The sequence below is a fragment of the Sinohyriopsis cumingii genome, chromosome 6, assembly GCF_028554795.1.
Source record: "Sinohyriopsis cumingii isolate HCF-2022 chromosome 6, ASM2855479v2, whole genome shotgun sequence".
NCBI classification, from domain to species: Eukaryota; Metazoa; Mollusca; class Bivalvia; order Unionida; family Unionidae; genus Sinohyriopsis; species Sinohyriopsis cumingii.
The window spans coordinates 99,002,749-99,016,096 of NC_142966.1; the positions used below are offsets into that span (position 1 = coordinate 99,002,749).

Here is a 13,348-nt window from a genome sequence, read left to right on the forward strand (position 1 = left end):
AGATGTTTGGTACGTCACTAACAACTGCTGTCCTCATGAAAGTTGGAGTGTGGATGACGGGAGATAGGGTGTACAAAACCAAACGCACTTTCGACAAAGGTTATTTAACTAACTGGATCACCGAATTGATTCATGTAACTGGATGAGTGCGTGGCCGTCATCCTGCCATCCATAAATTGGACGACATGAACGAGGAAATGTTAAAAGGAACTTTTTATTTGCTACAACGAGTGACCAAAAGGAAGACGAAGTGTACGGCATCGGACGCATTCTCAGTTAAACAACCCGTAATGTGGGAAAACGTCGTGTCAAAGAATTCTAAGTATATTGGAAAGGATATCTTGACTCTTGGATCGACTATAAAAAGAAGTAACCGTCATGCCCTTCACCACAGCCTCAACAAAAACGGTAACCTCATCTTCTCTGCGTTCTTCTCAGCAATATCAACAAATACAACCCTTGTGAGTGTCATGTGGAGAACGTATCTTTAAAATGAAATATCGTCTTTTACTGCCAAATCTTTGTGGTGTAATGTGTCACCGGTGCTGCCTTTGCCAATTTGAATTTGCAACAAGGATACAAACAATAGTAGACCATTTTACTGTGCAGTTGCTTTGGTTACCTTCTTCCCAATCCTTCCCTAAAAGATTTGTAACAATGGGAGTCCTGCAACCAATGCCAGTTACCCACCAAACAGTTACCATCAATACAACAACCCTCTTTTGAACACTCCTCTGATCTCGAGTGACCCCTCATACATCAGAACTTCGGAATTATGAATAATCCATTTTATTAACTTTAGCCAGTGAAAGCTCCTTGTATGTGTTTCTAAACAATACTTTGTGCTGTTTTATGGCCAAATTACCCCAGGCCATCCAGTTTGATCATGAAGCCCTTTGAGAAGTGGTTTAGGTTGAAAAGATTCACCCTACTCAAATAAAAAAAAACTTCATTGAAAATCAAAACACTTTTGAGGTCAAAGTCCTGAACGACCAAGTGCAACAGTACTTGAGTGAAAACAAAGCTATAGTTTCCTCTATGAAACGACCAGTGTCACCCGCTACTCCACGGTACATCTACATGATGACAATTGCTGCCAGATATTATTTTAATGGTCAACACTAGGTGGACACGATTGCTTCCAAACTCAATGCGTTGTTTGGCAAAGCTTTGGACAAAACGAAACTAATTGTCACGATAGAGTACAATTAAGTGACTCATTACCAGCTGATGAAATAGTCGGATGTCTAAACGTGGTCCATTACAGTTTGTCCTGAATTGTTTGAGAGCAGGCAAAAATGTCTTGCTTCAAACTGGATAAGACATTTTCGGCAGATGAGAAAATCTGATAAATGCACTGGACTCTGTTCAGTCAGGCATTCCTGCGTGCCTGACGCCACAGCAAGGACATTGCAGAAAGAGACGACGGAGACACCCATCCAGATGACTTCAAACACACAGAGTTAGAAAAACAAAGAAAAGAAGAACCGTCAGAGAATTAAGCATTTTGTATTATTACAACAGAAAAATTATGCACCGAGAGTCTTGCCAAGGTTCCATTTAGGAAATGGATCTGTTTGCCTTGCCACCTACTATAATGACGATTCAAGAATCGCAATAGGAAGAATTTCATTCCATCTATTCTTTGACAACCTTAGCCCCGAATAAGTTTGAAATCAAAGGACAGCCCGAAGCTTAAATAGAACTGAATAACGGTTAGTTGTATCTGAAGGTCAAAGTGGTCAAAATGGACAACACATGGAGCGGGTGCATTAGTAGCTCACGTTAAACACTTCCTGCATGTCTTGCTCCGATAGGTTAATTTGTAATTGAATAACAAACTAATCATCAGCAGCATGGATTCATACCCGTACCAAGCGTACCTCGAAAATTTCTTGACGTCCGGGAAAGATGCCAAGACTATCTGGATGCTTGCGTTGTATGGAAACCTGACACAGCGGGCTAGGACAAGTTCAATGACAGTCATGACGGAAGCTGACGAGCCTCACAATGTGAGCTTTAACGACCGTCGAAATAAAATCCGGCTAGGACGTAGTTTAGAACTGATGGATCGTTTGCGTTTGGACTTGTGGATTCAAGAAAAGTATTTGTTGAAGGGTGTATCTCTGCCAGAGACTAAATCGCAGTAGTACCGTTTTCCATTTGATCGTCAATGCCAACTAGTATAAAACCATCATCCAAGACGCCAGACTCTACGTGCGACGCGTGCAAGTGTTACCTAAAGTGGGAAACGACATTAGTCACACTTTGAGTAGAACGACCGCTATGTATCCAACACGATGTTAGGAAGTAAAAACCTTCACCATTGCCGCTGGACTCAGATCCAAGATCTAAGATCATCTACTCCAAATATAGTTACTCAAACGTGTAATCGTTAATATCGTCAGCAACGAAGCCCTCGACATAGCCGTCACTGCCAATCCTTCCGAGTTTAAGCACTACAGAGTGTCTAAGATCGAAGTCAGTCGCGATGGCAAGAACTTGTGTACCAGACCATTCAAACCTAAGTCTGCAGAGAAGAATTATTTGATATCGTACTTGTCCCTGTACCAAGCCAGGGCACACTTAGGGACCAACACCAGCCACGGTATTTCGTACGACGATTATGCAGGAGCTCACACTTTGTAGGCCATTTATTTCACTCCAGACCACGGCAGCTACGAAGGGCATTTTTCCACCCTATACAATCCGGTCAACTGTGTCTGGAATGTCAGTTTGCAGAAGCTCTAACCGAGATGGTGGAGACTCTTTGGACATGGAATGGGAGGATATATTAGAAGCAGAACCAACCACCAAAACCGACAAAGACGTAGAGGATATGATGATGACCAGATGGCCAGAACAAGAACAACATTTAGTCTCCTGCTTTGCCAATCACCGGGCAGAAACAATTACAGGGTTGACCAAGAAACGTTGTTATGAATGTCAAAGCGATCACCCCAGTCAAATTCAGCACTATAAAGGTATGATAAAAAGCCAAGAAGAACAATTGGACGAGTATCTGGATGACGCTTGGGGTCTCATCTCGGAAGACACAATGTTGCATAGTGATATAAAGATCTGCGTGATTATTCATTTCTAAGGATATCCGTTGCAACGAATCTCTCTTTTCACAGAGTACGGAGACAAATTGAAGATTTTCAAGCAAAACGTTAGGATTGAATTGATGACTTATCGTCACCTGTTAAACAAGAAAAAACAAAACAAAATTGATACCTGAGAACTGTATTAGCTTTTCAAATACTGTTCGTACACTGCTTCTCCGAATCATGTCGTGTGCGCTGAAGATGAACTTCCTCGTTCCAACCGTAAAAACCATCAAGTTCATGTCATCAATACGGACAACAGTCATCTCTCATGAACCCACTAGGTAGCCGTCGACATTCCTCACGGAGTATTTTTATTTGTATGGATTACCACCTTTGAAAGACCACATCATCGACTGAATGCGAAGAAATTCCCAGACGACACTATTCAATAATGTGAAATTACAAGGCACAGATTACATGGTGTGTTAACAACATTGTGTGTATTTTCTTCATCAACGCAGTCTTGAATATCCCTTAGAACATTTAGTGATTTGTTTTGATCGTGATCATTCTTGAAACGATCATAAAGTAGATAGACGGTTTAGTGACTAATATGGATACATCTTGCCTTTAGCTAGGGAACATAATGTACATCAATGGCCAAATTACCTCCATCAATGGAAGTCTAACTTGACTTCACAATCTTTTCAAAAATTTGGTATTTGAAAAATGTTTTGATGTTTTTTATTTGTTGGTTGCTTGTTGATTGAATAATAATGTTGAATTTTGAAAAAAGTGCTTGTGGTTTGTTTTCAAAAATGAATAGTGTATAAAGATATACGCTCTATGACTTCTCTCTGTCCTTCTACATTAGATGAGCTATAGTGTTCCAACCAAAAAGGAGCGTAGTGATGTTTTCTATCGCGTCTGCGCTTGAGACATAACTCGATGCGGTCTCCAGTCTCGCCAGTCATTATTGACTCGTCAGCTCGTTAAGATATCTTCAAAACTAGCTAAACTGAACAAAGCCAACGTCCATTTACATCGTGTCAGGCAAACGCTGATGCCAAAGCCTGAAGAGATAGAAAATGTCAGGATGATTAAGCGGCACAAGACCTCATAGAAGAGTTCTTTAAAGAAGAAATTAAAATGGAGTACAAAGAGTGGACAGAGAAGTATAGACTTCAGAAGCAGCATCAACAGCAACATCAGCAGCAACAACAAGAATATCAGCAGGAGCCAGAAAGAGGTTCATGGACTGTATGATTGCCAAAACTCTTAACAAACAAAACAGCCCTTTTCAGGGCTATCCCAAATCTCTAGAAAAGACATACTACTCTATTGCGAAATTTGTAAGTAGTTATTTGTTGGTCTGAGAGTGTGATTGTAAGCTAAAATAAAGAAGTGTGCCTATAAACACTTCGTTTCCCTGGCTTTTAGGATAGTGTATGTGTGTTTGTTTTAGGTTTGTGTGTATTGATGGTAATAAAGTGTTTGTAAGGAAAGGTGAACGTGAGTGTTCCCTTTTGGTTGCGGTGTGGATATTAGTTTTTGTGTAAAGTGGGTGTTTCCCTTCACGTCCGTGCTTCAAAAACTTAAAGCGGAGCGTTCGTCAGTTTGGCTACCCATCATTCGCTGATCAAGATCTGAGAAGATGAGGAGAATTGCCAAACTGTTGAAATTTCAAATATATCTGGAGTATGCCAGTCACCCCCTGGATGAGCTGGCCATAGAGGCTATTGCAGAGGAAGCTAGGATTGAAGAAAAGAAGGAGGACAAGACAAAAGAGGAGAAGGAAAAAAGAGAATTTTGTCTCACCTGACGATGAGGAACACGTGTGAGGTCAAGCTTACGGTGATGACGCCATCACCTCCACAACAACGTCAGCTACAACCAGTACCAGTACCGAGAGCCGCTGTCACCCAGATTGAAAACTGTTAAGACTTGGAGAGACAGCGGCGAGAATGGAATCCGCAGTGTCTCAGTAAGTAAAGAGGCCACCGCAGCATCAGCAGGCAGGACGAAGATTATTAATGGAGAGATACTTCAGAATCCCACAAACTGAAGATTGGGGATCTGAAGCCACTCAAGCTGCCTCCGCACTCTCAACCACATTGATACATTGGGAGCAGGACTCGAGTCGGCGATGTGTGTGTGGTTCCCGGCCTGGAAGGTGCAGGCATTAACCAGGTGCATTTGTAGTTTTATTTTTTTTAACAGCCCCTCTCAGGGCTAACCAGATCTCTAAAAAAGAGAGACTGATCAATGTGCCAATAATATTAGTGTTTGTTGGTAGTGTGTGTATGCATGAGTGTATTTGTATTTTCCTTAACAAAAAACCATGTCCTTACACTAATGAGTGTTTGTTTTGTGCGAATGTGGAGTAGTCTAACTATAAACACTAACTCCATTGATGGTGTGATAGTGTGTGTGTGTGTGTGTTTTCCCCATAACAACACCTTTGTCACTACTCTACTGAGTTTGTTTTGTGTGGAGGTGAAGTAATGTAACCATAAACACTGACGCCTTTGCTGATGTGATTATAGGTGATGATGTGTTTTGTAAATAAACACTTTCCTTCTCCACTATATGTTGGTATGGAGTATTTTGGATTTTGTTGATATTAGTGTGTTGGTTTGTAAAGAAATTATTTTACGTCAGCACTATTATCTCTGTGAATTGTTTGGAATGTGATATGGATAGTTGGTGAGAGGGGATGTTTTCCTTCACGTCCGTGCTTGAGGTATATAAAGTGAATTGGTCGTCAAACCCTAACCCATCAGGCCCTGCTAAGAAAAATAATAAATTAAATTATAGATAAGCCATGCAAACTATAACTAATTCAAACCCTATATATTCCTTCTTGCCTATGGTCAACATCACAGATACATTTATTCAAAATTCTGCATGATGCTGTTTACATTTCGGAAAATGGGATCTAAATTAGCACTGGATGATACAAACGGCTCCGTTCCTAACCATATCCCTACCACCCACCCTCAGCCGAACATTGGATCCAATAGTGTGATATGCACACATTAAACCGATACCGGGGTGTCTCTATAAGTGGCGTACAATCCCTTAATAAGCGAAGCAGTAGAGGCAGATTTCATAGCGATGAGAATGGGTGCTTCCAATCCCACTCGTTGTTCGTCCCTTGGGAATTAATTTTACCAAAATATGACAAAATTAAGTAGCACACTCTGTGTTTTAATTGCGTTTGGGGATGAGGCTCTTCTTCCATCCTAATCGAACAATTAATTAGTCCGCTACTGCGGAATGGTAAAAGTTGCGCAAGCGACACTAATGTAATCTCATCATTCACGCAGTCAAGTCAACATTGAATAGTCAGCAATGGTTGGCAATATCCTAGAGAAGTTACGGAATGTGCAAGGGGTACTGGATGATTTTTGAGGATGGTGAAGGAAATGCTACTCAGGATCGAGTATGGATGTTATAGCCCCCACCGATCGAAGATTAATAATTTAAGGAGAAGGAAGAACATATTCATGGACCTTATCAAAGAGAAAAGGAGGAGAAGGAGGTTGTGAAGAAAAAGAACAAATTAAAGTCTACAAAGATAAGATGCTTAAAGAAGAAGAACAAGAGGAGGAGGATGAAAAGGAGAAGAAGGAGAATGGAAGAGAGAGGAGGAAAAATGTGTTGTACAAAATGAGAAACTGGTGGAGTAGAAGAAGAGATGACAACCTTTAGACGAAAGCGAAAGGCTCTTTTCAGGGCCACTCATATGTCTTGAAAAAGTACCAATTTTTTCTTGCTAAAAACATTTTGTGTTGGTTGTATAGTTGTTTTTTTTTTTGTTTGTATATGTATCTGTCTCTAACCATAGCTCTATGTCTATGTCTATATTGTGTTTGTCTCTACCTAGAGTAGTGCGTATTCAGGTCAGCCCCTTGCAACACTGCTCCTCCCGATTGAGGTCAGCCACTTGCAACATTGTTGCCATTGTCTCCCCTGTGTCCAGCACCGTGACGTCAACCCTTTCATATTTCCTTCGTCGCTTGACAACCCCAATACATTGTCGCTATACATCCCTGTGTTAAATTCCCCTTTTCGCCAGGGTATCCCACCCATGTTAAATTCCCCATGTGGCCAGGGTACCAACACACTATTTAAATACTAAAGTCCCATTGTCGCTAAGGTATCCCCATTCACTACTTCGGTCATTTAAGTATAAAATTTAATGTAAAATAATGTTTAAGTAAGAAACCTAATGTTCTTTCCACTTTTATTTGGAGTTCAATGCCTCAAGATGATCGTATTATATGCAAGTGATCATGAAGTGAGTAGTTAAGAACCGAGTCCAATATTCCTCTGTATGACTTTTATTCACACATCATACTATTACACTATAATCTGCGCATTTTAACGACTAGCACCAGTTTTCAAAATTATGAACTTATGGCGTGGAAAATGAAATAGGTTTCTGGGAATGAGGTGACAAACTTAGAAAGAATTTTTTTATTCTGTGAACAACCTCTTTCTCGTCTTCTTGCACAGCATTATTGCGTCTAAATTAAGAAAAATAGTGCTGGTCGCATCTTCCCACATGCTCTAAAAAACTATGTCAACTACATAATTAATATCTGTGGAATACGATGACCCAGTAGTTTGTAAATTTAACAAATTTATTGCAAATATTAATTGCTCATAAAAATCATACAACTAAGCAATATTTTCGAATAATTATGAAGTCATTCAAAGACAACATGGACAATGCGATTGTGATATAACAGGAATGTTCGAAATTCAAATAATATTTAATGCTTTTGATATTAGCACATTCAAAACCTGGTAGTCATTCTGAACGCTTTACTCTTTCGAACTTATAATAAAACGTCTAGGATTATTTTAAATCTATTTCACAATACTGCAAGTTCCTCTTAAATTTCGACGAAACTTTTCTTGCTTCTTTCTTTTATTTAGCTTACAATTGTAACATTCGTATCATGGACTAGAATGATATTAGACAAATGTATTAAAATGCATCGATGAAAATAGCATTTATGTGTGAAGGAATAAGTGGAACATTGATTAGTCGTCTGGTTTATTATGATCTATAGTGTAAACAATACTGTGAGTTCTAAAACTCAATGAAGATTCTTGATTTATAATTCAAGAACAAATTTCATATATACCTTGTGTTTACATATTAAAGCACGTTTTAAGTATAGTTCATAATTTGTTATACATTTTTATTATACAGTGTAAAAACATATATAAAGATGTAAAACAACTTAGAAAGCATGTAATGTACTTATAAAATCAATACACAAGCACAGTCAGTTTATATTGTAACAGGAATAATAAAATAAATATGGATGTCTATGTCAACTTTCTTATATATACATGTTATTTAATTTAGTACCAATACAGGTACAGCTGACAATTCTACATAAAATATGTATGCATTGTTGTTTTCTAAACACAGAGAATATGTCATTGTTCTACTGTTAGATGACTTTGCTATGAAGAATGTTTGAAACGTTCAACATCTGAATAACCTGCATATATATATATATATATATATATATATATATATATATATATATATATATATATATATATATATATATATATTCCTTAGCAATGACATTTAACATCAGCCTTCAAAACCAGAGAGAACAAAGTGCTCAGATCATAGATCCTTCTCCCTTCTCTTATAAAAACCATACATGCGTGATGCAAAATGAGACAGCAGCTATAGCCATGACAATCACAAATTTTAACTGCATAAATGGAATTGCAGAGAAGTGAATCTGTAGTCATTACACGTAACACGTGAAAAGGTTTGAAGAGTGACGTCATGTAGATATGTGTGTATTTAAAAGAGTATGTTTTTTAAATGAAATATACTTTAAATAAATCAACAGAGATATATTCAAGGACTCGATAAACTAGACAAAGGTAAACATTGATATACTATCTTATGATGAAGCATACACTTTTGCATTTATATATATAATGAATGAGAGTCTTTGAAATCGAAATACACTACGTATATCACGATTGTCGTATATTGTTAATATTCCATTTGCTTACAGAAAAAGTATGCTGATTCACTTCCGTCGCAAGTCACTAATGTCATAATATACAGCAAAATGTAATTTATATAAAAGAAATATGGATAAAGAAAGAAAACAAATAGATGTGTCATGTGAGATAGATGTTTATTAATAGACGTTAATTGAGATTTCGACACCTTCCTCCGTGGGGCTAGTGCCACTTGTGCAAATATGTCAGGAAAGGTTTCGTCTTACATATATTTCTTTCAAATCAATTTAATATCTTATGGTAGGAAAATTGTAGCGCTTAGTCTCCATATCAATGAAGATATATATCTATATATATATATATATATAGAGAGAGAGAGAGAGAGACAGACAGACAGACAGAGAGACAAAGAGAGACAAAGAGACAGACAGACAGAGACAGAGAGATCATGCGTATTATGTGAAAAGTAATCATACAGTGATACGTTCATATGCATTCATTGTTGCAACTGACTTGGTTTCATTACATTACAAAACGTGTACAATAGTCTCCATGCGATTAAACAAGTACCATATCAAAATTTGAAGAGTCTATACCGCACAATATGAAGTTCAGCAGTATGAATATGAGTGCCGATCAGCACGAACGTAGGTATGCGAATATATTTTGTTTAACACAGCTCAATCCTCGAGAAATGTGTGTACAATAATGGATAAAAGAAATGTAAGACTAAAATAAACACGTAAGCAAGTTATATCGGTACAACATTATCACTGAAGTTCAGTTCATATTTCCAATATTATTGTAAAATTTAATTCAGTTCGCAAACTTCAATAGGTTAAAATCGTAACTCATAATCTTTTTAAAATTCTCTCTCTCTCTCTCTCTCTCTCTCTCTCTCTCTCTCTCTGCCAACAGACTGCATAGTAAGTACTTTCTGGTAATTAAAATAACTTGTTTACTTCGCTGGCATTAATTATAATCATAATGATTAAAAGTCTAATATAATAATATCATTGCCAAGTCTAAGCGCAATACCTATGTTCTAAGAATGAATCATAATTAAATAAAAATCATAGAAACTAATGTAACTGAACTCGGATGTACGAAAAATAAATATTGTGTGCAACTAATTGCAATTTACCTTAAATATATGACAAATATTAAAATTAGTCAGCAAATATAATAAGGAAATAGATAATCAACCGTTTCTTGTTCTTGTTTATTTTCTACCTTTTTACTGATAAAATTATGTTTACAGTCATGAAATCTTATTTCAAGGTACTAAGCAACGGATCTGCCCCGTCGATCGAAACCTAGCCCTCTTTCTTCAAGTTTTTGCAAACTTGTTTCGACCATGTTTTTTCAAATTTTCAATATGAAAGAAAAACCTATTGACAAAGTTATTTTTAAATTTGTCTTAAAATGAAACGATTTCGCCGAAAACATGTTCATGATGATAGTTGGGTAGAAGTTAGATGTACAAATAGAGACATACAGCCGTAAACAACCAGAGAAGTTCAAGATGCGGTAAATTGTATGTGTAACCTTAATGCAATTTTCAGTCCTCTTTCACCCCCAACTCTATAATACTGATTTTACCACTATGCATAAATAAATGTAACTGATGACAAACAACACCAAGACATCAATACAGAAATAAAGGTCAGTGGACAGAAGCTGGAAAGAGTCACAAGTTCCAAGTACTTAAGATATCACATATGAGGGCTCCAAACCAGAACTACTTTGCAGGATATGGAAAGATACCAACATTGATTTTGGTTCCAAAATCAGGTTGATTTTCATATCCATCTTTCTGTATGCTTGTGAAACATGGACACTCGCATCATATCCACAGTGAAGGGGCATCTCATACACTGACCATGTAACCAACAAAGAAGTCCACAACAGGATCCAACGAGCCATCGGATCCTATGAAGACCTCTTGACCACCGTAAAAAAAAAAAAACGCAAACTGAAGTGGTACGGTCATGTCTCAAGATTATCTGGAATGGCAAAAACAATCTTGCAAGGCACAGTGCGAGGATGCAGAATAAGAGGCAGACAGAAAAAGAGGTGGGAAGACAACATTAAGGAATGGACAGATTTGGAGATTCCCAAAGGGCAGTAGAGAACAGGGAAAGATGGAGAGAATTGGTTGTATAGTCAACTGTGGTACCCCAACTACGTCTTGGGTTAAGGGTTTGATGATGATGGTGATGATAATGATGAAAAATGCTTTCTTCATAGTCAACTAATTTATCCAAGAGTTTACTCATGTTGATATTAATAACATAATACGTATCATCAAATTAGGTTTGCATTCAGTTTTATTCATTCATTTCGGTGCATTAAATCTTCATTTGGTTTCGGAGAATAGGCATGTTCTATCTCCACCGTACACTTTTCGGTCCCCTTTCTCCTCCCAATCATGACTTCATTATGCTGGCAAATAGATCAAATTATATTGAGACCAAACGAAGAACATGCAAGTGACCAAAAACTTTTTAATATAAAATTACTTCGTCGAATCTTTTTTAATGGATATCAAAATATGTTACAAGTGTTCTTTATTAAGGTAGTCTACATTGAAATTATGACAATATAGCTACAATGTAAATCATAGACGATTCCAAAATCTCTTTGTCTTTCCTAAAGACATCAAAATATTGCAGACACACGTATTCTATTAACGTGTGGTTGGTTATTTAACGACAATTACGGTTTTATAATTTTTTACTGGTTTGTCGACACTTTCTTGCTTCCATGCCGTTGTTGAATGATTTGACGAGGTCTCAGTGGATTGACTAATTGCGTCCATGCGTGCGATATGCGTCAATTGGGTACTTCCAGGTGTATCATACTGGCTCCTACTCTTCTCACTTTTTCTCTGTGACTGATGCGGACTAAATTCGTTGTGTGAACCTGTTAAAGTTGGTGATGCTTTGAGTTTTTTCTTGTGATTATCCAGCTCAATGTTTTCGGTTTCGTCGTTTGAAACTTGATCATTAAATGATTCCACTTTGGTATCTGCCTGTTGTTCACTGACCTCTGTTGCAATTGTTTTGCTATTAGCATCGTGTTTCGCGCTCATCTGTGTGTTTACACTAGACGAGTAAGGCATGCCCTGTGCAACCCCTTTGCATAGGAGGGGGCCATTCTGATGCAAGTACATAGCCGGCCATACTATGTATTTAATTAGATTCCCAGATCTGGTGTACGGTCTCAAGGATGAGAAATCGAATGGATCGCCATGTGACAATACAAGGCCTTTTAATTCCACGGGCGGCTCCTGGATATTCATCAGCAGGCACACTTCCACGCATTCATTGATATATGATTTTATGTCCTGGATCTTTTCCTTGTAATTTGTTTTCTCAGCCAGCTTTTCCTCCACATTCTGTGAAAAATTACATATATTCAAAGAATCATTTCATAACAGAAATGTGAGGTCTATTGTCAAATGGCGTGCTATTTTTATTTATTTGCACTGTATTATGATCCATTTTCTTGAATCGTTAGTTCTTAACAAATGGCTGATTAAGAAATGAAATGCTCGAAGCTTTGCCAGTTTGCAGAAAAATAGAGCTCAAGTGTCACTGAGATTTTTTATTATAAGAATATATCACGTTGTAGCTGACCAATGGTTTTCAGAAGAAATCAATACTTATTTACAAGTGGGTTGATATTAAATATGCATTGTCAATTCAGGATCTGTAATATACATAGAATTTCTTCTACAGTATGCAATACAAATTTCTAGTCCAAAATTGCAACACAACTTCCATCATGCTTGTTTTGACGGCGAAGAAGAAAATGCATACGTGCTGATTAAACTGCATTTACAGGAGTCAACTAGGATAACAATTATTCCTTTCGTTTTTTTATCATTCATTTTGATTAAAAGAAACCAATTTACATAACGGTAATTACCTGCTTAAATTGTTCCTGCATTTTCTTAATGTTCCGCTTGGTACCTTTTAATGTTCTCATCACCTCAAGTATCGTCACATCATCATTATCCTAAAAGAGTATCAAACAATATAAAAAAACTTATTGAATGAGGTCTAACACAAAGCGACATACCATAATTTTATTTCCAACAATCTTGCCTTCAGCAAAGTAATAAAATTAAATATCAAACAAGGTATGTTTGATATTTCGAATCATATGCTTGTAACTTGCTTTCAAATGCAAAAGCGCCCAGCTATCATTCAGAAGATTCGAGTTCAATGCCGGCTACGAGTGTTCACATTTTCCCTTTAACATTTGGAATCAGCAAT

The 13,348-nt window shown here is 37.3% G+C and overlaps 1 protein-coding gene across 1 annotated transcript in view; it reads right to left on the minus strand.

Moving 5' to 3' along the window:
- Window positions 1–13,348, minus strand: part of LOC149797538 (uncharacterized) — a 94,612-nt gene that overhangs the window by 59,573 nt on the left and 21,691 nt on the right. Inside the window, exons 14-15 of the mRNA XM_089960774.1 lie at window positions 12,999–13,088; window positions 11,771–12,465 (exon numbers count right to left, since the gene is read on the minus strand). Coding sequence (XP_089816900.1) covers window positions 11,771–12,465; window positions 12,999–13,088 — 785 coding nt within the window. The remainder of the gene's footprint in view (window positions 1–11,770; window positions 12,466–12,998; window positions 13,089–13,348) is intronic.